Source organism: Panthera leo, chromosome A1, assembly GCF_018350215.1.
Source record: "Panthera leo isolate Ple1 chromosome A1, P.leo_Ple1_pat1.1, whole genome shotgun sequence".
NCBI lineage: Eukaryota > Metazoa > Chordata > Mammalia > Carnivora > Felidae > Panthera > Panthera leo.
In genome coordinates, this window is record NC_056679.1 from 226,831,429 (window position 1) to 226,858,746 (window position 27,318).

Genomic DNA, 27,318 nt, shown 5'->3' on the forward strand with positions numbered 1-27,318 from the left:
CCGCCTGCCAGTCTTCCACACGCCCCAGCCGTTCCCGGGACCGCGCGGGCGGTAAGAGCCCCGTCGCCGGCCCCGGGGCCTCCAGCGGCTCGGCGCTCCGTCCCACGGCCTCCCCCGCGGCGTCCTCCGCGGCCGGGGGCGGGGGGGGGGGGGCGCCCCGGGCCGCGCGCCGCCCCAGCTCCGCTTCGCCGCCGGCTCGCGCCGCCGCCCCTGGCCGCCCGGGGAACCGCAGCGAGTCCCACCCCGCGCGCCCCCGGGCGCAGCCGAGGCGGCGGCGGCGGCCCCACGGCCTGTGCGTGCGCAGCGCCCCCCGCGGCCGCGCCTAGCGCAGGCGGCGGCGGAGGGAAGGAGGGCGCCGCCCGCCCTCCCGCCCGGCCCGGCCCCTCCCCAGCCCGCCGCCCGCCCGCCCCCGGGGCCGCCGGCGGTGTCCGCGCCTCCGCGCCCGCCCCTGATTTCCTCCGCACGGCGGCGGCGGCGGCGGCGGCGGCGCCTCGTGCGCGCGGTTATTTATTTATTTCCGGGCCCCAGAGCGCTTATAATGGAGCCGCTGTCAGCAGAACCTTCTGCTGCCGCCGCCGCCGCCGCTGCCGCCGCTGTCCCTCCTCTTTTTTTTCCCGGCAGATCTTTGTTGTGTGGGAGGGCAGCGGGGATGGACTTGAGCTTGCGGATCTCCTGCTAGAGCAGCCGCGCTTGGAGAGGGCGCCGCAGCCGCGAGGAGGAGCCGCCGCCGCCCCGAGGCCCCGCCGGACCCGGCCTCCGTCCGCCCGCGCCCCCGCTCGGCCCACTCGCCCCGCGCCTCCCGGCAGAGTCCCCTCGCGGCGGCAGATGTGTGTGGGGTCAGCCCACGGCGGGGACTATGGTGAAATTCCCGGCGCTCACGCACTACTGGCCCCTGATCCGGTTCCTGGTGCCCCTGGGCATCACCAACATAGCCATCGACTTCGGGGAGCAGGTAAGCCCCGGCCGCGCCCCCCGCCCGGCCCGGGCAGTTGCGCCCTGAACCCCGCGCCCCGCTCGCACTTCTTGGCCTTAGACACCCGGGCGCCAGGGGATGAGAGCAGCAGGGAGTCACCTGCTGCGAGTGCCTTTTTTATCCTAGAACATTTGGTTGGGCTTGCAGCTTGTCAAGGATGACTTTTCCAGCACTCCATCCCCCCTGCCCCCAATTATTCAGCAGACTTTTCCAGCTCTCTCCGGAAAATGTTAAAAGACCAGAGGGATTAGAGCTTCACCTATAGAAGGGTTTTTAGTGCACAGCAGGAGTATTATGTAATTTGTTATTATGTAAACCTCAGGTCTGTAAGTAGTTGCATATATATAGCTCAAGTGCTTGGTTTTTATTTATCCGGTGTCGGTGGTGATGGTGATGGCGATGATGGGGAGATTTTGCATTACAGTGTGTCCAAGTTGGTTTCCAGGTACTTCTAATTTTGGGTTTTTTTGTTTTTTGTTTTTTGTTTTTTTTTTGCCCAGGTATGGATTACGGGTGCCCAAATGATAAGCCGACCGTTGGCCGTCTGTAGTTTGGCGTTTGTTTATTTTTTTTCTCTCTTGGACCACTAAAGGAGGGGAGCACATTTTTGTTTGTTGCCTTCTCATCCTTGCTTCTTTTTCGTGCTTTTCCCCATTTCTCTCCATGTGGCGTCATTGCAAATGTAGCGCTGCAGACTCTTCAGCAGAGGGGCACTGGTACTCTGCACTTTGCCTGTGGGGACCGTTTTTGCAGGGCCTCGGGTGCGATGCGGCTACATCTCAAGGCCAGGAAGAGGATGGTGGGGGGGGGGGGGGGGTCAGTTCCTTGATGGGCAGGTGTGGAAACCGGCCGGGCGTGTGATGAGCCACACTCCTGGTATTGTAGTACCTTATTTCTTTTCCTGTAAGTCAAGAGACTTCGAGGGATGTTTATATAGAAAATGCACCTATGTTAGTGCACTTTTAGTTTTCCAAATCCAGTTTTTCAGAAGGGGGGTTGTTTGACTCCTCTAGTAGATGAGGATTGGCTTGGATTGGTCTTTTCTGTACTCAGAACTTCTGATTGATTGCAACTCTACAGGCTCACTAATACTTAGCCCACATTGTAAGCTGCTTTTTTTCTGCAAATTTTCTTGCCAATAAGTGTTTGCAACGTAGTATAGTCTCTAGAGACCTTTGTCTAGTAAGCCAACTAATTTCCCTTGGTGAAATCTTACATTTTTTTCTGTTGCCACTTTGCTCTGACAGTTGCTTTCCAGGGTCCCCCAAGGGCTTCTCTGCTCTCCATCTCCTTCCTGCTCACCATCTCTTCTTTCCTAGTTAACTGGTGACTTCGGGCATTTCCTATCATCTACGGAAAGGTTTTAGGACCTGAATTTACTACACTTCACATTTTAGATGAGTCAAGTGCTATATAGACACCCGAACCTTTTACTATTTTAAGGCTTATTTTCTTGGAGCCACCCCAAAGGTGGTCAGAAAGCCCGGGCTACTCACCAGCTCACCAGCTTACTTGATCACTTCTCCATGAACTGGTGTGTGTGTGTGTGTGTGTGTGTGTGTGTGTGTGTGTGTGTGTGTGTGGTGGGGTGGGGAGGGAGGATTATATGGGATAACTGGTGAAGATAAGAGTATTCTTTGTCGTAACTAAATGACTTGAAATATAACATAGTATTGCCTCACATTTGCCTTGATTTAATTCCAGGCCGATATACCTAAGGATTTGATTTCAGCGTAAGGGAAAGGATCTCTCCTGAGGTCACAAAAGGGACGCTAGACATATAAACAGTTATACAGATGGTTTATCCTTGTGGGTCTAATAATTCAAGTGCCTTCTTAAAACATTGCTAACCTAATTATCATAGCTGACATAAGCAAAGTGCCAGAAGCATTGTCTTTTTGCACAGAAGCTTTATCAACAAGTGTTGTTTGAGGTCCTTATCCCTTAAGCGCCAGTGCATTTATGAGGGTGCAGGCTGTCTGGTGGTCGAGATAGCTTGTCAGAGTTAGGGGTGAAGGGATGGGGGAAAGAAATCGACAGGTTTGCCAAACCTTCTTTTGCCAGTGTTGTTTGATAATTGTCTTGCAAAATATGACAAGGTTAAAGGGGTGGAACTTACTTTTTCTTAGTTTTAAACTGAAGGAAGAGAATTAACAGTAGGAGTTGAAGAGTGACCTGGTCACATGTGGTAAGAACAGAGGAGCGTTTCACCCCAATTACTTGGAAACACGACAGCGAAGAGGAAGAATGAACCTGGTTGCAAAAGTAGGTCTACTTTAGACTTCAGCAAATATGCAGCTCTTGACTTGAGTTTTTAATCATAGTTTAGACAGATGGACACATGCAGATCTCTACCAATCTTCTGTGAGAGTGGGCAGGTATATTACACCTTCCCTTGAGCCAACAGTGCTTCATAGTTCAGTAACTGACTAACCCTAAAGAAGAAATGTAACAAGGGAGTGCAAAGGTCAAAGGTCAAAGCAGCCTTTGGGTTGCATGCTGTGCAGATGATCGAGAAATGCAAAATTGCAAGGAAAACATCTCATTAGCTTTTACGTCTCTGACTTGTCAAGAGCAAAAAGATAGTAAAATGACTTAAAATGTTTCTTAGATGGTTTTTTTTTTTTTTTAAATGGTTATAAACATCTCTGTTGTTCCTGTAGAATATATGGACAGAACTTTTATGGACAGAATATATGGACAAAAAATGGGATTCCAGCTGTATACAAGATTCCATTGCAATTTGAATAAACAACACAGATGTGACTGTGTAAAGGAATTATATAGTCATAAATTATCTCAGAGCTGTTAGTGCATGTGGGGGAGGGGCAAGGAAGAAGCCTGTAATGATTCATTCAGTGCCTCCTGAGATTCTCCATGAACATTCTGTTGTATACAGTTCCCTATAATTTCATAGGTCAGTCAGGGAGGAAACCCAAATATTATGGAGTATTCTAGCAAGACTAGCAAAAACTATTATCACATTTTAAATTTTGGTGGTGGTGGTACTTTGGTGGGGGGGGGGTGAGGGAGGGTTGAAATCTACACTGGGGAACAAAACTATATGGAATAAATGACCTGCTTTGTAATATTAAACAGAAGCACCGTAGGAAAGAATGAGAATAAATCCATTATTGCAGAAACTAAAATAATGTTTGTAGAACCCTGTAGATGCATAGAACACTTTATAATGGCAGTATATCTAGAATTATAATTTTATCTCTATTTTTATACACTGAAAATCAAAAGTGTTAATTGCTTCCATTCACAGACCACTCAGTATGTGCTTAAAGCATCTCAGCACATGTTGTCAATGAGGAAGGACTGAGAGGCTTAGACGTGTTAAGTCACTTGTCCAAAATCACACAGGTATTACTGGGCAGAACCAGGATTCAAGCCCACATCTGCTGGGCCCTTAGTCATTCTACTGTCTGCCTTCTCCAGTCAGGCTCATCACTGAAATCCACCCAGGAGTTCTTAGAAATTTAGGATAAGTTCTGGCTTTTCTGATTCCCAACCTGGGCTTAAACTTGATCTTAGCTGTCAGATGTTGAATTTATGATGTAAGACAATCATAAAATTCCATGATCCAAGAGGTTCACGGAAGAACCAAGTTATACAGATAATTCATATTGATAAACCAACAGTGTGTCTTATTTTGGCTTTTGTTAAAAGGGAACAAAAAGATAAGCAACTGATACTTCACAATAAAATTGTTTAGAAATTACTTAGTCTTTATCACTGGAGCACTACAGATTGCTAAAATAGATTTTGAACAATGTATTTCTTTAAAATATCTGCAGATGCCCATGTTGTCACTATGTTTAAAGGACTGTTATTTCTGCTTAAAACTAAACTTGGTACAAAGTCTTCGAATTCCTTAAAAGCCAAGTTCACCAAATTATGTTGGATAAATCAGTGAACTTTGTTACAAGCTACTTAACGACACTTAAAGCGTTAAGTACAAGTTTGTTCTGAAGACTTTGAAGGAGACAAGAAGGTTGAAATTGTTCTCAATTCAGAAGGAATGTGTTCTGGGCCCCCCCGGGGGGTTCTGTGGGTTGAACATCTGACTCTTGATTTCCCCTCAGGTCACAATCCCAGGGTCGTGGGATCAAGCCCCGTGTCAGGCTCTGCACTGAGTGTGGAGCCTGCTTAGGATTCTCTCTCTCTCCCTCTGCCCCTCCCCTATGCTCACGTTCTCGCTTTCAATAATAATAATAATAATAATAATAATAATAAATAAATAAATAAAAGAAGAAATGTGGTCTTCCAAGTGTCAGGCAATTCCCTTTTTCACACCAAAATGATAACTGTGGGTATTTCCCGTTGCCCCGAATGATTGATTCACTGAATTTGGTTGGGTCCAGTATGATAATTCAAAGACCTAAAGTTTTTATCTGTGAACAAAGAGTTTTGTATATGGAGTGTTATAATTAGTAGCATAAGATGGGCAGTAGGAATGCTAAGAGCCCTTTCTAACTTAGGAAACCTACCGTTAGGCTTTCACAGTATAAGGGTGTCAAGTTACTAATATCACAAAATGGAAAAAAAGGGAGGCCCAGGAAAAATAGTTGTATACATGTCCTTTCTGTCTCCTAAGTAGAGAAATACATACCCCCACCCACCCAGACCAGGAGGTACAGGAATGAAAAAGGGTGAGTATCTGACACTGGCCACTGTTGGGAAGGGAGTGTGTGTCCATCCGAGGTCCCTAAGTGATGCAAGGGACTCCCCAGGCAGCTTGCCTTAAGTGATACTGAAACTGACCTGTGTATGTTCCACTGCGCAAAGTACCTGAAGCCGGAAATGGCTACCTCAGGCTAGGTTTCCTAGTAATCATGGGGGGTGGGGCGGGGGGGGGGACTTTTTTTTCCCACCTATTCAGTACTAATGGAATACATTTCAAAATGACATTAATTGTTTTCTAATTATAAAAATAGTGTATGCTGGCTGTTTAAAAGTTGGATAAGGATTTTAAAATGGAGGAAAAAGTTAAAAATACCCCTGATTCCACTCTGAAGAAAAAAAGCTCCTTCAACATTTTGCCTATCTCCTGCCAGTTTTGTTCCCCATAACCGAGATACGTATATGTTTCACACGGAGGCCTCTTCCCCATGTCACTTGGAGGTATTTAAGTATGGTTTTAAAGTTTTATTTATTTGTAGTTGAGAGATCACACACATGTGTGCAAGTGTAAGCTCGGGAGGGGCGGAGGGAGAGAGAGAGAATCTCAAGCAGGCTTCATGGTCAGCACAGAACCCAATGCAGGGCTCAACCTTGTGAAGCTGAGCACTTACCCAACCGAGCCCCCCGGGCTCCCCAAGTATGATTTTAATAGTAGCCCAGTATTTGATGACACAAGCATGCGGTAATTGCCTTTGCTGTATATTCCGTTGTTTATTTTTTGTTCCTTTAGTATTTATCGAGTACCTACGTTTTTTACAATGGTATTATTAATTTTTTATTATTTTTTATTATTGAAGAATAGTTGCCATACTGCAACACAGTGATTTCACAATCCTGTACCTTACACAGTGCTCACCCCGGTAAGTGTGGTCACCACTTGTTACTGTACAATGTTGTTACAATATTATTTTTTTTAATATTTATTTATTATTGAGAGACAGAGAGCATGAGCATGGGAGGGAGAGACAGAGAGAGGAGGAGACACAGAATCTGAAGCAGGCTCCAAGCTCTGAGCTGTCAGCACAGAGCCCGACACGGGGCTCGAGCTCACGGACCACGAGATCATGGCCTGAGCCGGAGTCAGACGCTCAACCGACTGAGCCACCCAGGCGCCCCATAGTATTATTGACTGTAGTCCCTATGCTGTCCTTTCCGCCTCCGTGACTTACTTATTTGGTAACTGGAAGTCTGTACCTCATGATCCCCTTCACCTATTTCTTCCCCGATTTGTTTCAATGCTGAGGTTTTTTGTTTCCTGCAGTAGAAGGTTTCAGAGAGCATCTTTGTATAATAAGTAGATAATGTGTTTTTTTCTGACTGCCTTGGGCTTTATGCCTGGCATAATTTAGTGCCTTTTTCTGTTTCTCATTCATACACAGAAAATGAGGTCACTCTTCTCTGGCAGTCCATATTTAGTCAAGGACACCGTGACCTCCTTAGTCCAATTGATACTCAGTTCTCCATGGTGTTTCCCAGTTCTCTTTAGATGTACATCTGCATTTAAAGTACCTGCCTTTCGATGCACTTAAGTAAGTAGATTATCTCTAAAGCCACGGAGGTATAATCCTGCGGCGGGTTTCTTCACTTATTTATTTATTGAGTGGTTTGATGACTAGCCTAACTACTACTTTGTCAGAATACTTCTTCCCAAGCATATCCTTCAAAAGATAAACACTTCATATATGAAGATAGTATCTAACTCTCTTTCTAGGAGTACGTCACATTTTTTTAAAGCAGTGAGCCCTAAGAATTTCCGTTTATGGTACCGTCTCACCTTTTCGATGCAAAACGCCGAGTGTATGCCAGGGGTCGGTAATCCGGTTTCTGTGTCTTTTCACTCTCCCTTGTCTGACTTGGACGGGTTAAGTTGGGATGGGAAGATGAGAGTCCCCAGATGGAAAATCATTCTTTTTCAATGGCTGTGTGAGTTGGGATAAATAAACCTTGTGAAATTCATACCAGAGTGACTTGGGTGATGCCTGCATTTTAAGAAGTCAATCTGGTATTTTTCAGCACCTACAATTCGACGAGTTTCTGTGGAGGTGCAATAGAAATACAGAAAACCCTGTTTTATGCACTGTTATCGGGCTATGAGCTCCCGATCTAAGTGCGTTTTTTTGCTAACTGAAGCTTATCCTTTAAAATGCAGGTCATTGGTTTTCTTTTTCTTTTTTAGTATGATAATTATTGTTGCTGGAAATAGGTGTTGCACGTTTGCCTAACATATTAAATAAATATAGTATATACGCAGGACATAATGTAACATTTTTTGGTGTCTTGTAAGTATCTGTTGTGCTAGGCAATCCGGGATATATGCTGACAGGTGATACTCAAAACACTTAAAGAGTTTGGCACTAACCAAGATGATAAAAATAATAAAATAATAATTAGTAACAATACTTAATACACGATGAGTACTTTTTAATTTCTTGCTTCAGATCTGCCCTGGGTCTCAGAAACTAAAACAGTAGAATTCCGTGAAAAGTGAAGAATAAATCATTCCGGAGGCCTCCTTTGGGAAAAAGCATATACACCTTATGACGGTTGTTTTCCCTGCCCTCAAATTGCTTGGATCCTGGTTGAGAAAACAGACATGAAACACTTTTGCAATCAGAAGGGCACGGATCAAAATGTGTAAATTGCACAGTGCAGTTTATGATAACACACAGCGAGGCGCTCAGTAATTGTAACAGCGAGGCGCTCAGTAATTGTAACAGAGCGGGAAGGCTGTGCCAGCTGTGACGTGATAGCTCTCGTCTGGCCGTGGTCACCCCCTGCCTCCTTCTCTCTAGGTGCCCTTGTCATCAGAGTAGGAAGCACCCCATCTGCAGAGGTGAAAACAGAGGCACAGTAGAGGTAAAAGAGCAGACTTCACAGCAAGCCCTACACATTCAGGGTTTGCTTTTGTGGGTTTTGTATTACTTTCATGGTTTGGGAACCATTCACCTGCTGTTCCAACCAGATTCCACCGACGGTGCTGAGGACCCATGAGCTGAAAGTGACAGAGAGGACATTCTCTCAGCAGACGTGTGCATCACAACGTTTCTGCCGCTTCTCTGTGATCGCTCCGTCACACCAAAAGACGTTTTCAAAGCCCATCCTGGGAAGGGAGATACCTCGGTTATTTGTCAGGACAAAGGGGGTAATTTCTCCCCTAGATGAGGAGTTATCAGAAACAGCCTGTACCTCTGGTTCAGGAAATGTCACATGGTCCCAGGACAGACGGACCGGCCTTGTTTCTTTTTTTTTTAATTTTTTTTTTTAACGTTTTATTTATTTTTGAGACAGAGAGAGACAGAGCATGAACGGGGGAGGGGCAGAGAGAGAGGGAGACACAGAATCAGAAGCAGGCTCCAGGCTCTGAGCTGTCAGCACAGAGCCCGATGTGGGGCTCGAACTCACGGACCGCGAGATCGTGACCTGAGCTGAAGTCGGCTGCTTAACCGACTGAGCCACCCAGGCGCCCCCGGCCTCGTTTCTAGTTGAGGGAGTACATTGTGGTCTAAGTTTGCTCTCAGGTCCTTGCTGGCTTTTGCATTTTTTATGGTATTTTGGTATCCGTAGATGGGCAAGGCTCTGGAAGAGTCTGACACCTTCAGTGTTGTTCGAGGATTACCTTCCTGGAAGCGTGGGTTTGGCGGTATAAATGTGCAGCCATTTTCCTGATGTGTGTAGACATCGCTGTCCCCAACCTCGGGGGGCGGGGGAAGGGCTGTGTGTGACTCCTTGTCATACCTCCGAGCCCACATTCACCAGCACACGCTTCCCGTGCCTCATTGGTCCCTGCCTGGACAGAGACCACAGCTGGTAGGGGGCACTTGAGGCTGTCCCCGCTTAGTTTCTTAAAAATATAACGTTAAGTCTAAGGAAGTATTTGACTCTCTGACTGTCAGTTTCTAGTTTGCCATCTGGCTTAGGTGTGCCTGTTCTGTTTCCAAAGCTGCTTTTAAGACAGTAAAAAGTTTGGGCGCTCTTGAATCCGGAGATCTGCTGGCCGCCAGGCCGTGCATTTTAATAGAGGGGACTAGTAGTGTAGCGAATCTAGAACAGCAGATTACAAAAAAAAAAAAAAAATTGTCTGACATCTGAGGGCTTTAAATGGCTTGGCAGGAAACTCACTGTGGCTGGGACACTGAGGCCTCCCACCACGTGCGGCCTGAAGTTGACATTTTATAAAGACAAACTGCACGGAGGAGAGTAAACAAATAGCCGTGCTTAATAAGAAAGAGGTAACGTCCACCTCTTGGGGATTCGAGCCGAGCCCAGCGAAGAAACAACTAGAAAGGCACCTCACAGCCAGCCCGATCTGAAATGAGGCAGTCAGAGTGTCTCTTGTCAGCCCCAGATGTCACGCGCGAATGCGGTTCCCTAGCATAGGCTCGGAGACCTGGTTTTTCTTCACAATGGGTTCTGGGGCTTTATCTCCTCCCTTTCCAGATGCAGCATCACATCACCCGGAGCCTGACAGGTGCTCAAGATGCACCTCCTTTCTACTCCCACACAAAGGCACATACCTTTAGGTATTACACCCCCCGGGCCGCACACCTGTCGGGCTGTTGACCAAATTTGGGCAGGTTCCCTGGCACGGGTGGTTCGTAAACCCTGTGTTTACCAGACTTCCCTAGACAAACCAGTGTTTCAGCAGTGAAGGGGATGGGCTTGGACTCACTCGCAGGGACAGTGGACAGCCACCGCAGGGCGTGGGCTGAACCGCCTTGTTTTTCTAGAATTCCTATTTACTCACATTTCTTTTAGGCCAACGCATCTTCTTTCAGAGGGGGTCCTGGGAGGCCTGTGTTTCATTTCTTTTTAAAAATGGAGGTACGGTTTACGGTTTACATCCGGTGAAATGCACAGGACTCACGTGTACCGTCCCATGAGTTTTGACAGACGACCAATGCATAGCTGTGTGACCCAGACCGCAGCCCAGCTATGGATCGTTTCCGTCAGCCCGGAAGGTTCCCCAGTGCCGGTCCCCCAGAGGTAACCACTATTCCGGTGGCCAGCTATGGCTTGATATTGTAGATTTTAGTGGATTCTAGCTAGGTGGAGACTTTGGCTTTCCGTGTAACATAACTTTGTTCCTTGTACTCTCTGGTGTTTTCAATTCTGATCCTTCACGTCTATGAACTGCTGATGATTTTGCTGTTCAGCCATGATAAAAATTAAAGTCTGATTTAAAAACTAACACCACGTGGGGCGTCTGGGTGGCTCAGTCGGTTGAGCGTCCGACTTCGGCTCAGGTCATGATCTCGCGGTCCGTGAGTTCGAGCCCCGCGTCGGGCTCTGTGCTGACAGCTCAGAGCCGGGAGCCTGTTTCGGACTCTGTGACTCCCTCTCTCTCGGCCCCTCCCCCTGCTTGTGCTCGGTCCCTCTTATTCTCAAAAAGAAATAAAACATAAAAATAAGTAAATAAATAAATAAGTAAACTAACTAACACCATGGAAAACAATGCGGTATATGCCTACTATGAATTATTCCTCCGCCTTCCAGAGGAATGGAGTGGTGATGTATACCACCACACAGATGAACCTTGAAGATATGCCACTAAATGCAAGAAGCCAGACACAGAAGGACAGCTGTGGCATGATTCCACTGCGATGAGGTCCGGGGAATAGAGCCCTAGACAGGAAGGGGAACAGTGGCTGGCGGGGCTTAGGGGGGATCCTGTTCAGCGGGTGCGGCCTCAGCTGGGAAGGACAGTGTTCTGGAGATGGGCGGTGGCAATGGCTGCACCATAACGTGAATGCCCTTCATGCCGCTTGGACCGCATGCTTAAGAGTGGTAAAAATGCTAAATTCTCTGTTAGGTATATTTTATCAGAAGGGAGAAGTTTTAAGTGACGTCATAAGCTACTGGGAATGCCTGTGGCTTTTGAAGAGGGTCTCTCTTTAAAAAATATATATATATATTAATCTATTGTAATTACAGATGTTCATTTTCATTCTAAAGGGGAGGAAAATAAGTAAAAGTATCAAGAATAAGAACCACGTGCAAACCTAATCACCTAGACAGAACAGCTGTCTTATTTTACCACTGGTGTGCATCTCGCCTCTTTTTTTTGTTTTTTCGTTGTTTTTTGGCATGTATTTTATCTTTTTTTAAAATGTTTATTTATTGATTTTGAGAGAGAGAGTAGGGGGAGGGGCAGAGAGAGAGGGAGAGAGAGAACCCCAGGCAGGCTGTGTGCTCACGACCATGGGCTCAATCCAGGGCTCCATCCCACAAGCCGTGAGATCCCGGCCCGAGCCACCATCGAGAGTGGGATGCTTAACTGACTGAGCCACCCAGGTGCCCCCGCATGTCATTTAAAAGAATATCATAACCTCTTTCCATTTTATATGTAGGCAGCTGCCCTTGACGTTAAGTATTCATCTAGCATGTGATGATTAATGGCTTCCTAGCATTCTCTCGCATAGATATGCTATAACTTATTTATTCTCTTGTGGTTAGATGTTCAAATTGGTTCTGCTTCATTCTATCTTGAATAATGCTTGGGAACGTTTTTGTACAGAAATCTTTGCACACATCTGATTATTTCCTTGGATTAATACTCAAAATACTGACGTATGTGTTCCCCTCTTCAAGGCTTCGGCACGGCACCACACTCCTGCAAAGTTCCAGTCTACCCTGCAGGTGCCCTGTGGGAGTGTGCCACAGGCATTCCTTGCCTGGATGCTGTTTCACAGTCCAGTGACTTCCGCCCCCAGGAATTTGCATGCGAGTTCTCTCAAAGCCACATGGTGCTCAGCTCCTTCAAATGATTTCTTTTATTAAAAGCATTTTTTTTTTAATGCTGACAGATCAGTGTTACAGAAGGTAACACTTTTAAACTGTTTCAGGACGTCCATTCTTTTCAGTAGGCACGTTTTGGACCAAATCCCTACTCTGCATGGGGCTAGGCATAAGCACAGGAAAGAAAGGATTGTGTTGGCTTCACTTGCATACGTCTGGAAAATACCTGCTCCTAAAGCTTTCAAGGCAGAGAAAAGTGCTTTTCGATGAGTTCAGTGATGCTCAAGAAATGTGCTTCCTAAAACGTCCCAGGTGAATACTTGGGAGAGGAGAAAAAAGTTACTGACCTTCCTGGATGCCAGGCCCTGCCCTAGACACGGGGCATGCACTGTGGAGGGTCACCTTCCCACTTCAGAGATGAGTGCATTGAATAGCCGTGCCTTGTGTGGTTCAGCCTCAGCAGAGCAGCCTGGCTCCTGGGACGGATGGCGCATGCTTGGAGTCTCATCGGAGAGGGTTTGTGTTGACTGTGTTGTAGGGAAATGCAGAGCCAGTGATGTTGAGGGGAACTGGAAGACAAAGCTTTCTCGCTTTTCTGCCACCCTGACCACGGCTCCTTCTGTTTAACCTGCTCTCCTGGCTATTTCCCTTCCACTCTGGAGAGCAGAGAGAGTGCAGATGGTTCGCACTCATTCAGAGGTGCACCGAGTTCCTGTGGCTTCTCGGTTCTTCCCCGCTCCTTCTGCCCAGTAGTGTCTGTCAGCAGTCCAAGCTGAGCACAACGAGGTTGGAGGGGGAAAAAAAACAAAAACAAAAAAACCACCCACTCCTGACAGGACCCGTGCGTTTGACCTCCATCCCTGGACCCATTGGCTCTGTGACCTTGAGCAGAGAACTTGACCTCAGCGGGCTTCAGTTTTCCCAACTGTCAAATAGGGATAAAGGGCTTGCGTACCTTCTTTTGGAGGTGCAGGCCAAATAGAGACTGGACACTCAAGTGCTTTGAAAAGCATGGAGCGCTGCACGTGTGCGAAGCAGTGTTGCTAAGACTTTGAGCCCGCTACGCTGCGGCTACACCTGTTTATTACTAGCCTTGACCGTCTGACCTTTTTCTTGCTCTGTATCGATACAGTGACTTGCAGAAAGGAGATTCCTTTAACTGGAGCCAGCGAGGGTGGGGCAGACAGAAGCGTGCTGAATGAAGATGCTGGTAACACTTGGATTTTACAGCATGGGTGCCAGCAGTGCTGCTGCTTTTTTTTGTTTGTTTGTTTGTTTTACTTTGGGGAGAAGAGTTTTAAGGCTCCGTTTTCTCACCCCTTGGGGCTTTTGGTTTTTTTTTTTTTTTTAAGTTGAAATACTGGGATTTAGGTAACGTGCTTTTTTGAAATGATAGGCTGCATCTACTTTTAATTATAGGCTGCTGTCTGTCACAGAGTTGAAGGAGGACACTTGCATATACCATTGACCCCTTCTCTCATTTAGACATACAAATGGCGCCAGGCCATTCTCAATTGTGTTGACAGTTATGGCAGTGACCCACCAAGGTGTTTTTGCTAAGTTAAAGTGTGGTGGGTGCTCAGTGAGCTAAAAGTTGTAACCTCCTTCTCCAGGTACTTACCGTGCTGTTTCGGAGCCTTTGCGCTGGTTAAATAATCGGGAAATATGGAACACAGAGGAAATAGGTCTTCATGAATGTGTTCATTCAACAGATGTTTCTTGGACACCTACTATGTCCCAAGCACAGCGCTAGTCACTAAGGACAGACTAAGAAAAAGGATGCGATCCTTGGCTGCACAGCGATTATCCCATAGGATATGGGGAAGGGACAGACAGGCACTTTCTACAAAATATGCTCTCCTTGGGTCAATCTCCCCTGGGATCCTCTAAGAGTAACCTTTAACTTTAAGGGTCGGGAAGCTCTCTGTTCCAGCTGAGAGACCCACGGAGGATAGTATGTCCCTGTTCTGAAAAGCAGGGGATTCCAGGTGAGGAGTGACGACGGATGCTTAGCGCAAATTGATCAAGGAACCAGACTGGGAGGGTGCAGGGGCAGGGTGGCAGGACCAGTGGAACCCAGACCCCAGACCGGCAAGGTTCCAGTTCATCCGGGTAAGGAGTTTGGCTTTGGTCCTGACCGCAGTGGGAAACTTTGAAGGTTCCCAGTGGGGGTGTGGTGTGCTTGGATTTGCATATTTGAAAGATAATTTTGGTTTCAGCGTGGCTAATGAATTGGAGGTGAGAGCAGCCGTGGCAAGGAAACCAGCAGAGAGGAGAGGTGGCCTAACATAGGGCTGCGGCGGGGAGGGAGAACCGAAAGGAAACACCTTCTAGAATCAGGTGGGCTTGGCCACAGGGCGTGAGAGGGTGTAAAGTTTGCCACCAAACTTGAAGGGAGCCGGTTCCAAGGGAAGAGAAGGAGTTCCATTTCATTCATGTTCATTTGTTAATAAATTTAGTGCAATGTTTGAAATTGCTTGCCTGAGAGAGCGTATAAAATATGCAAAACGGTGGGAGCTACCTGAATAGTGTCTGTGTAGCTGTCTTTTGTCCCTCTGTGTGTCCGTCTCTCTCTCCCCCTTCCTCCCTCTCCCTTTCCTTCCCTCCTTTCCTCCCTCCCTCCTCCTTCCCTTCCTGGGACAAGTTGGTCACATTCTTTGTAAATGAGAGCTTGCATTTTTACCTAAATGCAAATACTATGAATATTCATTTTTCCTTCAACATGTAAAAATGCTTTATTAGAATGCAGTCAGTTCTCAGCCATTTGCCTTAATGAAATAGTGATGTGGAAAATTCAAAAACATTTCTGCATATTTGGCCCCGGAATGCCTGAGGACTTTGGGGGAAGGAAATTTATCTGCATCATCATGATGCTGTGCTAAGGATAAGATTACCCTTGCACCAGGTGCCTGGTGACAGCAGAGAGATGCCATCTGGAATTAAATTTGATGAGGCTCCCTGGTTTGCTCTTTCTGTATACTAAACATTTGCTGAGTAAACAGTAGCGAGTGGACTAACCTAGAGGGGTTCCTGTAATGGCTTTATGTTTGTTTATGTGTTTTTTAGTATTGTCTGAGCTTCCTGTGTGGTTATAATTCATAAAACGCATTTAGAATACATTTTGCTATAGAAATATTATAAATTGTGGCTAGGTTTCCAGGCCTCTCTACCAAAGCTATTTAGCCCTTAATGTTCTTAAAATATTACATATCTGCAACGAGGAGTAGTAGAAAACCATGCTGTTAGAATAGTAGGAATCGGGGGGGCGGGCACCTGGGTGGCTCAGTCGGTTGAGCGTCCGACTTCTGCTCAGGTCATGATCTCGCAGTCTGTGAGTTCGCGCCCCGCATCGGGCTCTGTGCTGACAGCTCGGAGCCTGGAGCCTGCTTTGGATTCTGTGTCTCCCTCTCTCTCTCTGCCCCTCCCCCGCTCATGCTCTGTCTCTGTCTCTCTCTCTCTCTCTGTCAAAAATAAATAAACATTAAAAAATTTTAATTTATAAAATATATTCTCATTATATGGGAGAGCTGTTCCACCACCCAGGGGCACGTAGGCTCACCCTGCCCGGAAGGAAGTTATCTGTCATCAGTGGACATCTGTAGAGGCCATGCCTGGCCATGAGAGCCCACTGGCCCCGGCCACCCTCTTTCCCCTCCTCAGATGTGAGCTCCACTTTCCTTGTGAGTCCTGGATCCTCTCGGGCACCAGGGAGTATGGAGTCCAATCTTGGGGCAGAGAGGTGGCAAAGCTCAGAGCTGCTGAGAGCCTGTGGTTCACAGGCACCGTAGCCAGAGGCCCGCCTTCCGTGCTCTGGGGGTTTCTGAGTCTTCAGCCTCCTCCCCGGTCCCTGTCTGAGGGTCCTAGTGAAGATGGGTCCTCCCTTTTCAGCACCCCCCCGCCTTTCACCCCAGCCTCCCCGCCTCTCTGCTGCCGAGTATTACTTTCTTACAATCTAATCATCAACTAAAACAAGACAAAACAAAAAAACCCCCAAAACCCTTAGTGTGGACTCTTTGAGCTTTAATTGGCCACACCTTCTGGCAGACATCGCTGTTTCCTTCGCTTTTCAGCACCTTTTCATAAATCAGGTGTCTTTTTTTAAAAGGTTATTTTTCCTTTCCAAGCACTCATTAATTTCAGATTTGGTTGTCTGGATTGCCACGGTCCTGAGTCGCTCGCCTTTTCATGGCAGCGGGCTCCAGAAGAGGCAGAGGGTCGAGCTCATTCCGCCCTTCCTGGAGGCCCCAGGGCCCCTACCCTCCCCATACCCCCCCCCCATGGGGCCTACACAGGTCTCCCCACCTTACCTGGAGCCCCGGAGGCAGGGCTGGGATGTGATCCCCCTGTGGTGGCTGTCCCCGACGCCCTTCCCCTTGGCACTCAGCACAGGGGGAGCCTCAGGCGGGCATGGGGGAAGAGAACTGAGATTGCCTGCCTGCCCAACACATGGGATCAGCTCAAGGTCAGCACATCTGTCCCACCTCTTATCAGCCAAAGTGCATCCGTCCCTCTAAGTCGGAGGGACAGCAAAGTGAGCTCACTTCGTTTCACCCTAAGCACACTGCCTCTCACACAGCTCAGCTCAGGGCCCCCCTTCCCCACCCAGAGGGAAAGCCGCTCCTCTCAAATGTTGAAATCTGGCACCGTGTCCGGGAGGGAATTACTAGCTGTGTGGACTTGACTCTCGGATCCGCCCACTGGTCCTAACGTGGATCCCAATGAGACCGACTACCTTGAGAAACAATTATTCTTGCATTTTCTGGTGAAAGAAAAACGTGCAAAAATATGCCCTTTCGGGTGAGATGTTTTCACCTGAGGGAAGAAGTCGGGGTGACTCGAGTACTACAAGGTGCGGCCTGGTAAGGAGGTCTTAACCCCCGGCAGGTGGGAAAGGATGCCGGGGAGCACCCCTCCCCCGACCACTCCTGGTTAACGGCCTTCACTTTCAGCCCTGGAAGTTCCCAGAGACCAGGCTTCCTTTAGGGGGTACACGATCCAATGACCATTAAAGGAGTATCTTACCGAATGGCAGTCTTGTCTGATTGGCGAGTACGCGTCTCCATCTGGGGCAGAGGAATCACCCTGCACAACTGTGGTTGGGTTAGACTGAGGAGCCCCGGACGTGCAGAGGACCAATGTTGAGACGCCATTGCCATATTAGCGGTGGCCTCCTAGCAAAGAGCTTTGTGCACTGCGGACGTTTCATCGTTAGAATGGGCTCCAATCAGGGGCCCTTGGGTGGCTCAGTCGGTTAAGCGTCTGACTCTTGATTTTGGCCCAGGTCATGATGTCACAGTTCATGAGATCGAGCCCTGCACTGGGCTCTGTGCTGGGCTGCAATCAAACCAAAAAGCCTTTAATGCGCCATATTATGTCACAGCAGTAACTATTATATTACGTGACCTAGCGGGGGACCTGAGCAGAAGGTAACGCTGAAGTAATATTAATCTAATCGCCAACAATATTGCTAGTAAGCCTATCTGCCCTCCCTCCCTCTGATGTATAGTCTGATCACCTGTAATTTCTGTGCAAATGATTTTCTTTAATAAATAGTTTTATGAACTGTGTCTATATACGTAACATTGTAAGAGGGGAAAGTCCTTTGCTTTAAGGATTCTGAGTGTGTCACATCACTTACCATGACACAAAATGAGAGACTATGGTAAAAAAATAGAATTAGAATGCTTCCCCCCCCACCCCCGCCCCCAGCAAAATCCAAATGAGAAGGTGAAAAAGAAAACGCACTTGGGACAGACGTACCTGCCGGACCATGTTTACAAAGAAGGAATCCAGTCTCTAGTTTGTGCCAGTTCCTTAGCAACTGAGGTTGACAGGCCCCGAAGGGGGAAGCGTGGAAATAAGAGCGGTGGGTTTTTAAAACACAGCGCTGTATTGTAAACTAAAACCCTGTCCCTCTTAACCCAGAACTGTGATGTGTAGTTGTGTGCAGCGGTCTCCCCTTCGAGCTTATTAATCATTGATTACATAACCGTGGCAACATTTTGATAGTTTTGTGTTGTTTGAGGTTTCCCTTAGCATCCTATAAAATATTTATAGGTTGTTTGAAACAAGCCAGTTTGTTTTTCTTCCTTTAACGGGACGGCGTTCCGTTTTTAAGAGAAAGGGGGAGAAAATCTTAGAAAAGCAAAGCAGGGATTTGTCATGAAGCTCATAGTAGGGCTTTGAAACTAAAGCCTGCAACCAGGCTGGATGAGAGTACCGTACGATTAATCTTGTGGGGACTCGAGGCTCATGTGGTTTCCCGAAATGTAGCAGGGGCCTTCTTCTTATGCGCGTGTTAATTGTGTTTTTCCAGGGGTGGACAGCTCCTGGGCATAAAAGCATTTTTCTTCTTTTATCCCATCTTTGAGGCATTTTTGTTTATCGGCTTGCTTTTTGAGGTTTTGGTGGGGAGGGGGATGGGATAAGGGGGAAAGTCGAGGGAGATAAATTACCTTTTTTCTTTCCAACGGCTCATTAAAATAATTTATAACCTCCCTCTTCTCGTAATATCATTTTCTTCCTAGTAGTCGCTACTACTTGGTCCCAGAGAGGTGCGGCAATACCACTTGAAGGTTTTCTTCTCCGTGGAACAGAGTGTAAAACTTAAAAAATCCTTACTGAATTTTCGACTGTGGTGTCTCCTGGGGTCTTGTAATGAGCAGTGGTCGTTGGAAGGCAGAAGGTCCTCCCATACTGAGCAGGAGAGACTCAAGATTGCCAGAAGGACCGGGTGCGTATCTATCGGCACCGAATAAATAGACGTTTCTGCGGCCGGTCCACATGATCTGGCAGCCTGAGTGGTGGCCTGGCCCCAAGCAGTCGCTGTGTGTGCCGTGCGGAGCCAGAGGACTCAGACACGAAAGGTGGGCCTAGTGCAGAGGTGCGGCCGGGAGCACAGCTGGAGCCCTTGATCTCCCGTCCTTGATTACAGCCTTTTTGTTCCCTTAGCAGCGCTGTGAGCTCGTTCTCTTTGCTGAAGCGTGCAGGTCTCAGCGGATTGCAGGGTGCTTTCCTTTCTTCCCCAGGGAGGGCATCCTGGAACACGGCTGGCATGCAGCGGCAGCAAGGGCAATATTGTTTCAAAATCCGCAACCGCCCTCTTTCCCCCTCAAGGATCTTTGTCTTCTTTCCTGGCCCCATCTGCGTCCTCTTGGAGGTGCCTGCGTTTTCCTCCTTTACCCTCCCCGGTGTAGATGAAAATGGGACGATAATGACTTTGCCCTTGTCAGCTACGGTTTAGTGACTCCCTCCGTCCCGGAGAGACGTGCACGGTTTTTGATGCAGGGCCCTTCATTTTGCAAGACTGTGGTTTGGAAAGCACCAAATGTGTCTTTCTTCGGGCTAAAGGACCTCTTGTAAATTGAAGTTTGACTGCTGCTTTTGAGCCGGTAGCCGAGACGTCTGGCGAAAGCACTGAGATAGCACATGTATCTCGGAACACCTTAGACCAGAGGGAAGGTCAGGGAAACTTGGCAAATGTAACATAATCGCGTGTTTAGGAAATAAGCCGGGCTGTTTGCTTATTGTACAGAGAAAGAATGGACCAGAGAGAGAAACCTAAGGCAGCAGGGTTGTCCCGAGACTGCCGACCTTAGGAATATTACAAAATTTAAAAAAAAAAGGCTTTTCTAACCAAATTCGGGGCAATGAAGGCACGAGGCAGAGGGGGACACCCCGCAGCCCAGCGAATAAAGTTGCTCTGCTCTGCAGCCAAGAGACTCGTTCCCTCTTGTGAGGGATGTGAATGTGAACTTGGCTGCAGGGCAGGGTGGTGGGGAGATGCCAGAACACTCTATTGTTCCCCTTCATCCCTGCTTCGTGGGTTCACAGGAGTAAGAGAAAAGGATCGCGTCCATTAGGACAAGGTCACGCTCAGACATCTACAGCAGAGTGCGGTTCTATTCACTTACCCAAGGAGGTGACCTGTGTGCCCACTGTGTCTGAAAGGTGCCGTCTCGGCTGCCAGGTGTGGAAGTCAGGACTGCGGTAACCGCTTCCCTTTACTTAGTCCTCCTTGGGTGATGGCCTGGATCCTCCCCTACCCAAAGCTGAGACCGGGGGCCAGGGCGCATGCAGGAAGGGGTGGAGGGCTGTGGGGGAAGTAGGGGAAGAACCCACCTTACTCCTCAGTTCCCTCCTGCCTGCCTCTTCCTCCGGGTTCAGTCTCCTGACCCCCGTCTGTTCTTGCTCTGTGGTCTCTCCTGGTACTCTCAGATGGGCTCGGTTTGTTTTTGGTCAACCCCCAATGGTCGCTGGGAGGGGCTCTCGCGCACTGAGGTCTTGAGTGTCACGGACAGACAAGAAGCCCAGGGACTCGTTGGGCAGGGAGCTGAACAGCCCAGGAGACGGAGCCTCTGCTGCTGAGGTGGAGACAGTTACCAGACGCGGGAAGTAATGTGTGTGAATGTTCTAATCACTCCGTGTTCTGGCCACAGTGTAGACGCCCGCCTACCCTGAAGCCCTCAGCAAGACTTCGCTGTGCTGAACACAGGAGGTGACCGGGTAGAACAGGTGTGCTGTCCAGGGATCTCCAAGTGTTCCGCCTTGCGTGTCCAGAACATTCTGCCTTAGGCGTTATTGCCGAGAGAGGAAAGGGAAGGTGATCACCATCCAGTGGTAACAGGATTCTCAGTCGTGGCTCATGAGCACTGAGTGAATGGAGGAGACACTTCAGTGTTGATCATCAGCCTGGACAGAAGAACACCCACCCTCCCGCCCCGGCCAGCTCTGTGTGTTCCCAGTCCAGCCCGAGAAACTTAGCTGAGCGTTTTCTCAGGATGCTGCAGACTAATGGCTTTGATGCTCCGCAGGCCTGGACGATGAGTTCATATGTGACCTATACGCCCAACAGTAATAACGCAGCATGGATTTCCCCCCGCCCCCAGCTGGTGTGCTTGGGGTGCTGCTTGGTCAGAACTGGTCTCTGTCCTTGACCTTCAGACCTGCCAGTGAGCTGAGCTTTGGATGCAGTTCGCTTGTGGCTGAAACACAGCAGCAGCCTTCAGGACTGGCAGGTGAGGGAATGATGGGCGAGACCAGCAGCCGAGCCTCAGACAGCTCCCAGGCGAGGTCAGTATTACACAGGGGACGCCGATTAGCTGTTGGCCAGCCCTGCCTTAAGCAAAGCAGGCTGGAATGAAATCTTACGTTTCCTCACTATAAATAGCTTCCTACGTATCAATACCTAGGAGTTCATCCGATTTTAGCAAAAGCATCTAGTTAGCCTCTTACTCTCTCCTGGGGGCAGACATGTGCCAAATTTAGTATCCCTTCGTAAAGCGCCAGCCCCTCACGTTTTTCTTAGAGCTTCAGGATTGGCACCTCATACTGGAATTCTAGGATTTGGGGCATGCTAGGTTGTTACGTACTGACCCCGGCTTCACCATGGATGAACCGAGATGTCATTTATGCGAAGTGGAACCAGCCAGTTACAAAAGGACAAATGATGCATGGTTCCACTCAGGAGGTCCCAGGAGCAGTCAGATCCGTAGAGACGGAGAGAACGGTGGCCAGGGGCTGAGGGGAGGGGGCGAATCAGGAGCTGGTGTTGAATGGGGACAGAGTTTCAGTTCTGCGCCGTGAAAAAAAGTCCTGGACGTGGACGGTGCTGATGGTTGTACAACAGTGTGGATGTACTTAACGTCACTGAATTTTCCGCTTCAAAAATTGTTAAAATGGTCGATGTTATATTATGGATAGTTTACCCCAATTAAAAAAAAAATATTTTAAAAGAGAAATATCATGTATCTTGGGGTGCCTGGGTGGCTTGGTCAGTTAAGTGTCCGACTTCCGCTCAGGTCATGATCTCACGGTCCATGAGTTTGAGCCCCGCATCGGGCTCTGTGCTGATGGCTCAGAGCCTGGAGTCAGCTTCGGATTCTGTGTCTCCCTCTCTCTCTGCTCCTCCCCCACTTGCAGTCTGCCTCTCTCTCAAAAATAAATAAACATTAAAAAAGATTTAAAAAAAAAGAAATGTCACGTATCTTATGCTTTAATTACTTCCCCTTAGGTCCCTTGTTTGTCCAGGAAGGAAGAGGCCTGATTATTTCCTTTTTTTTTTTAAACAAAATGTCTGTATGTTAGCTCTTCATCCCCCTAAACATTTTTTTTTGCCCCGTTCTACCTAATGAGTGTAAAACCAGTAGAAGCAATTATTAAACATATCAGTCATATACATTTCCCCTTACAACTTTTAGGAAGGTTCGTGACACGTGCTATAGGGTAAAGAAGAAAAAAATCATGATTAAGGTATTAACCTGTCAAGTTATATAAAACCAAGAGACATACTAATTTGGAGCAGCTGGGAGGTCTTTTCTGAGGCTCCACTCCGTGGGAACTGATCCTGTCTCTTCTATTGTTGTAGAGGCCCTTGGGTCACCTTTTAGGATGCCCCTTGGTTGGATGTCCCTTTTTTTTTTTTTTCCTTAGGATATTATTTTAAATAATCTCTACCCCCAACGTGGGGCTCGAACTCACCACCCCAAGATCAAGAATCACCTGCTCTACCGACTGAGCCAGCCAGGAGCCCCGCCTTCGCGGTCTTGAGGTGTCAGAACACCTTTTCTTTGGGGACAGACGCTAATGAAGCTCCCTGGGCATCATTAGAAAGCCAGCAGGAACTCCTTTAACCTGATACATCAGAATTTTGAGGAAAACTTCAAAAACAAAGGTAGTACTTCCTCAATCAAATTGTCATTTCTAGAAACCATCTTAGGCAGCAAACTCATCAGCAGCTACTTTTCCTTGAAAGTAGCAACTACTGTAACCATTAGAAGACCAGAGTCGACAGCACTGTGCTGAGTATTTGCAAGTTGGTCACACTGGACCTTAAGAGCTCTTATCACAGGGCGCCTGGGTGTCTCAGTCGGTTAAGCGTCCAACTCTTGATTTTGGCTCAGGTCATAATCCCAGGATCATGGGTTCGAGCTCCAAATTGGGCTTAGTGCTGACAGTGCAGAGCCTGCTTGGGATTCTCTCTCTCCCTCTCTGCCCCTCCCCCGTGTGTGTGCGTGCTCTCTCTCTCTCTCTCTCTCTCAATAAATAAACTTAAAAAAATTAAATAAGCATGTTGAATATACCTCAATAGAGCCATTTTTAAAATTCTTTTAATTTAAAATTTTAAAAAGGAAAATAACAGGAAACATAATAAAAATATAACTCACAAATCAGAAGTGCACAGCTCAATTTACCTTGCGACTATAACATTAGATTCAAACCCCGGTTAGAAAAATCAGAATTTGGTTGAGGTCTGAATCCAGAAAAGAATAACCCATGTTTGTGACTTGTTTATGTTTAACATTCACCGCCTTCCTAGGAAATTGTGGTTCCTTCTCGATGTGGTTCTGTCCTAGGACAAAATAGAAAACGGTGGGTACCATCTCCCTCCTGGAATAACATAGCATTCCTTCTTAGAAATCTTTAAATCGTGTATGTTGGATGCAGGACGAGGAAAAAATAAACTATCTTGCAAAAGTGTTCGGGGATTCCTTGCTCTAGCCAGATGCCCCACTTTGTGAGACCAAGAGAACATTGGAATCTCTTTTCGAGCAAACTAGTTTATGGGGGGTGTGATTGGGATGAAAGCAAAATGTTACCACCCGTCGCTTATATGGCAAGAGCCTCCCCTAATAAAGCATTTAACAGCTTCTCATGTATTCTCTTGCTTATTCTCAAGGTTTTAGTGACATTCATGGAGGGCCTTGGCTAAACATCTCGGACGAGGCCAGCCTGGGCGTTATGACATTAGATCACAGAAAGGGCCACATACTGGTCATTGTCTCTGGTTCATCCTGCAAGTCGTGACACGGTACTGGGCAGTCAAGGCAGGGGTTCCTCCCTCTGATGGCAGATGTTTCGATGGCACGTTCCTTCCAGAGTCAGAATAAATACTGGGTTCCACAGACACGCACCCTGTGCATGAAGTGCCCTATTTAAGGTGCAAAATTAGAATATTAAGAGTGGCAGGCTATGCAGTGAGTTCCATTGGGATTTTCGTTCTCTTGTCCAGCGTCTTGTCGTTTCTTCTAGAAAATGAGAATCTAGAGCTTGGCATTTTCTAGTCTGCATCTGAATCTAGCCAGCCTTGAAAACGGAACCAAACAAAAACTCTGTTTTATGCTAAAGATTTTCTTAAAAAGGTATGTTTCCGGTTTTTGTTCTTAACTGATCCAACTCTCAAGAATTCAGGCTACAGAATATGCTGGAATTCTGTGCTTTAAGAGGACCCAGTCAGACAGCAAGCCCCAGCCGTGTGCCTGCGTGTGCGTGTGTGTGTTCATGACTGTCTAGGTTAGCATCCTTTCTACCTGCCTTCGCTCCTCTCTCTGTTAAGGATGAGAATGAAATAGGATACAATCTTCCCTTTTCCGGACGTGAAAAGTAAGTTGGTATCTGCCCGAGTTCACCACTTAGGTTGAAATCGAAGTCAGGAAGTGGGAAAAATGTGCTGCGGTTGCTATGGCAACCCACTGACACCTCTCACGCTTTCGTTGCAAGACCTTTCCCCCTCTGTGAAACTAACAGGGCACCAGGCTCAATGGGCTCAAACAGCGAAGGGAAGATATATTTGGGTGGCTAGGTCAAAATCACTTGAAGGGTCTTTGCTCAGATGTGTATGATTCGTTTTTCATTTGGATTTGTGTTCAAAGAGATTCTCATGCTCTTTACAAACACCCGAGTCCCCCAGCGGCCAGGCCTTTGGTGTTCTTTGTCTTGCCGGGGATAGTGGTTCTGTTCTGTTCGGCGGCCAACGCATGCCCACCTTAGGGGCCGGGAGGGGTCTGGCTAGGCTTCTGCCGGGTCACAGCTGCATTGTGTATACACTGGCAGAAAAATTCACACCATGGAGGGTTGTGTTGTGTTCATTAAATGATTTATTGAAAAAATAAGCTGTTTATAAACTGTCCTTTATCAGAAAGTGTGCAAAGAGCCATCTGCCAAATAACATAATCCCACTGGAGTGAGGCAGACAGCCCCTCGGGGACCAGTTGTTTTGTGCTGGAGGCTTTCCCCTCTGTTTCCTCTCTCCCGTCGCCTCGGGCAGGGGCAGGCCCTCCAACCGCTGCAGCCCCCCCACCCCAACCTCCAGGCTTGCACACGGGAAGGTGGTCCTAGCTGTCCGGAGAAGGATGCTATTGCCCGGAGCGTGATTCCGTAATTCCGGCAGGAGACAAGGAGGGCGACTGGTTAAGCAGAAAGACAAACAGGAAAAGTAATTCACAGCCAGCAGGAGCTTCTGCCAGAGTCTCACAAGCCAAAAATTCATAGTAACACTGTATGGGTGTTTCTGAATCTTCCGAAGGCTTGAAATGAAATGATGGTAAGCAGCACAGGATGCCTGCTAGGGTAGAGTGTAGACCCATGCTGCTTTTTATCACCAGCACACCAAGCTATCCGAAAGATCAAGAGCTTGATTGTAAAATTGGTTTTCAAAGTCAGGAGTGCCGGATTTGAGAAGCATTTCAAAGAGTGCTCTGCTGAGCTGGCCCTGGGCTCTACTCTCAGGCTTTCCTAGGGTTTCTTTTTACAGTGACACAGACTCACCCAAGTTATTCTAATGATTCACCAGAGACACACATTCATCCCTTTTAACGTTAGTCGCTTAGTCGCAACGGAATTAAAAATATATCTGGAGGGGCGCCTGGGTGGCTCAGTCGGTTAAGTGTCTGACTTCGGCTCAGGTCATGATCTCACGGGTCATGGGTTCGAGACCCGCGTCGGGCTCTGTGCTGACAGCTCAGAGCCTGGAGCCTGCTTTGGATTCTGTGTCTCCCTCTCTCTCTCTCTCTCTCTCTCTCTGCCCCTGCCCCTCTTACATTCTGTCTCTCTCTCTCAAAAATAAATAAACATCAAAAAAATTTATATATATATATATATATATATATATATATATATATATATATATGGAAGCATCTTAACATTTTACCAACTCTGTAGAAATCCAGAATTATATCTATGCTTTTAAAAACCTTGTAAAGATATGACCATAAAAATTGCACTCAGTTGCACTAGCAGCAAAAGTAATGATTAAAACTACTTGATTCATTAATGTTAGTGAAGTCAGTAGGCTTTTCTTTCCTACCTCGGCTGACTTATTTGAGAACAGTGCTTTTCTCTGTCTCAACGACGGTAAAATCACCGACAAGTGATACAGCCCTGACTGTGTTGCAGGTAACTGCCCTAAGTCCTTTGCAGATATTAACTCATTAATCTGCTAACTGATGCTATGAAGCAGCTATTGTTATGATTCGCTTTTTCCAAATGAGGAAACTAAGGCACAGAGAGGGGAAGTGACTTGCCCATGACCGCACAGTAGACCTTTACCTTTTTTAAGAATCTCCAGAAATCCCCTAGTAAGTCAGCAGTATACACGGTTTTCCCTGAACAGAGTCCTTTTCTCTCTGTACCCTAAGCTCACTGGAATTCTGTGCTTTAAGAATTTACTTTACTGTAAATTTACTTTAAGAATTTACTTTACTGTAATTAGCAATAGTAATGATAATAGTCTATGACATGTAGGGAGGGCTTGCTACTCTAGACCCTGCGTAAACGGGGTAGGGCCTCAGGTCAGTTCTGCTCATCCCTCTTGGGCCCAACACAGGCCAGTCCCCAAAGGGTAATATCTGTGCTGCTGTGAAAAGTCTCTGCCGAAGAAAAGCCTCTTTCTCTTAAAGTTGTGCAGCAGCCTTTTCCATCCTGATGTTCAGTGTAGTCCTCACCCTTTCTTACCCCTGTGGCCTTGGGGCTCAGTCCTGGGACCATGTATATATCAGGCCAGGGAAGGAGCGAGCAAAAGTCTTGTTTCAGCCTCCCTTGCTACAGTTTGGTTCTAAAGATTGGTATTTCTAACAGCTTGGAAAGCTGTCCAAGTTAGTAGGTGAGAACTTGGTTCGAATGAACCCCCTTCAAGACCTGAGCTA

The 27,318-nt window shown here is 47.4% G+C and overlaps 1 protein-coding gene across 1 annotated transcript in view; it reads left to right on the plus strand.

Moving 5' to 3' along the window:
• The first annotated feature begins 744 nt into the window (after nt 1-744).
• Nucleotides 745-27,318, plus strand: part of ANKH (ANKH inorganic pyrophosphate transport regulator) — a 136,824-nt gene continuing 110,250 nt past the window's right edge. Inside the window, exon 1 of the mRNA XM_042952958.1 lies at nt 745-952. Within this exon, the coding sequence (XP_042808892.1) occupies nt 857-952 (96 nt within the window). The 5' untranslated portion in view covers nt 745-856. The remainder of the gene's footprint in view (nt 953-27,318) is intronic.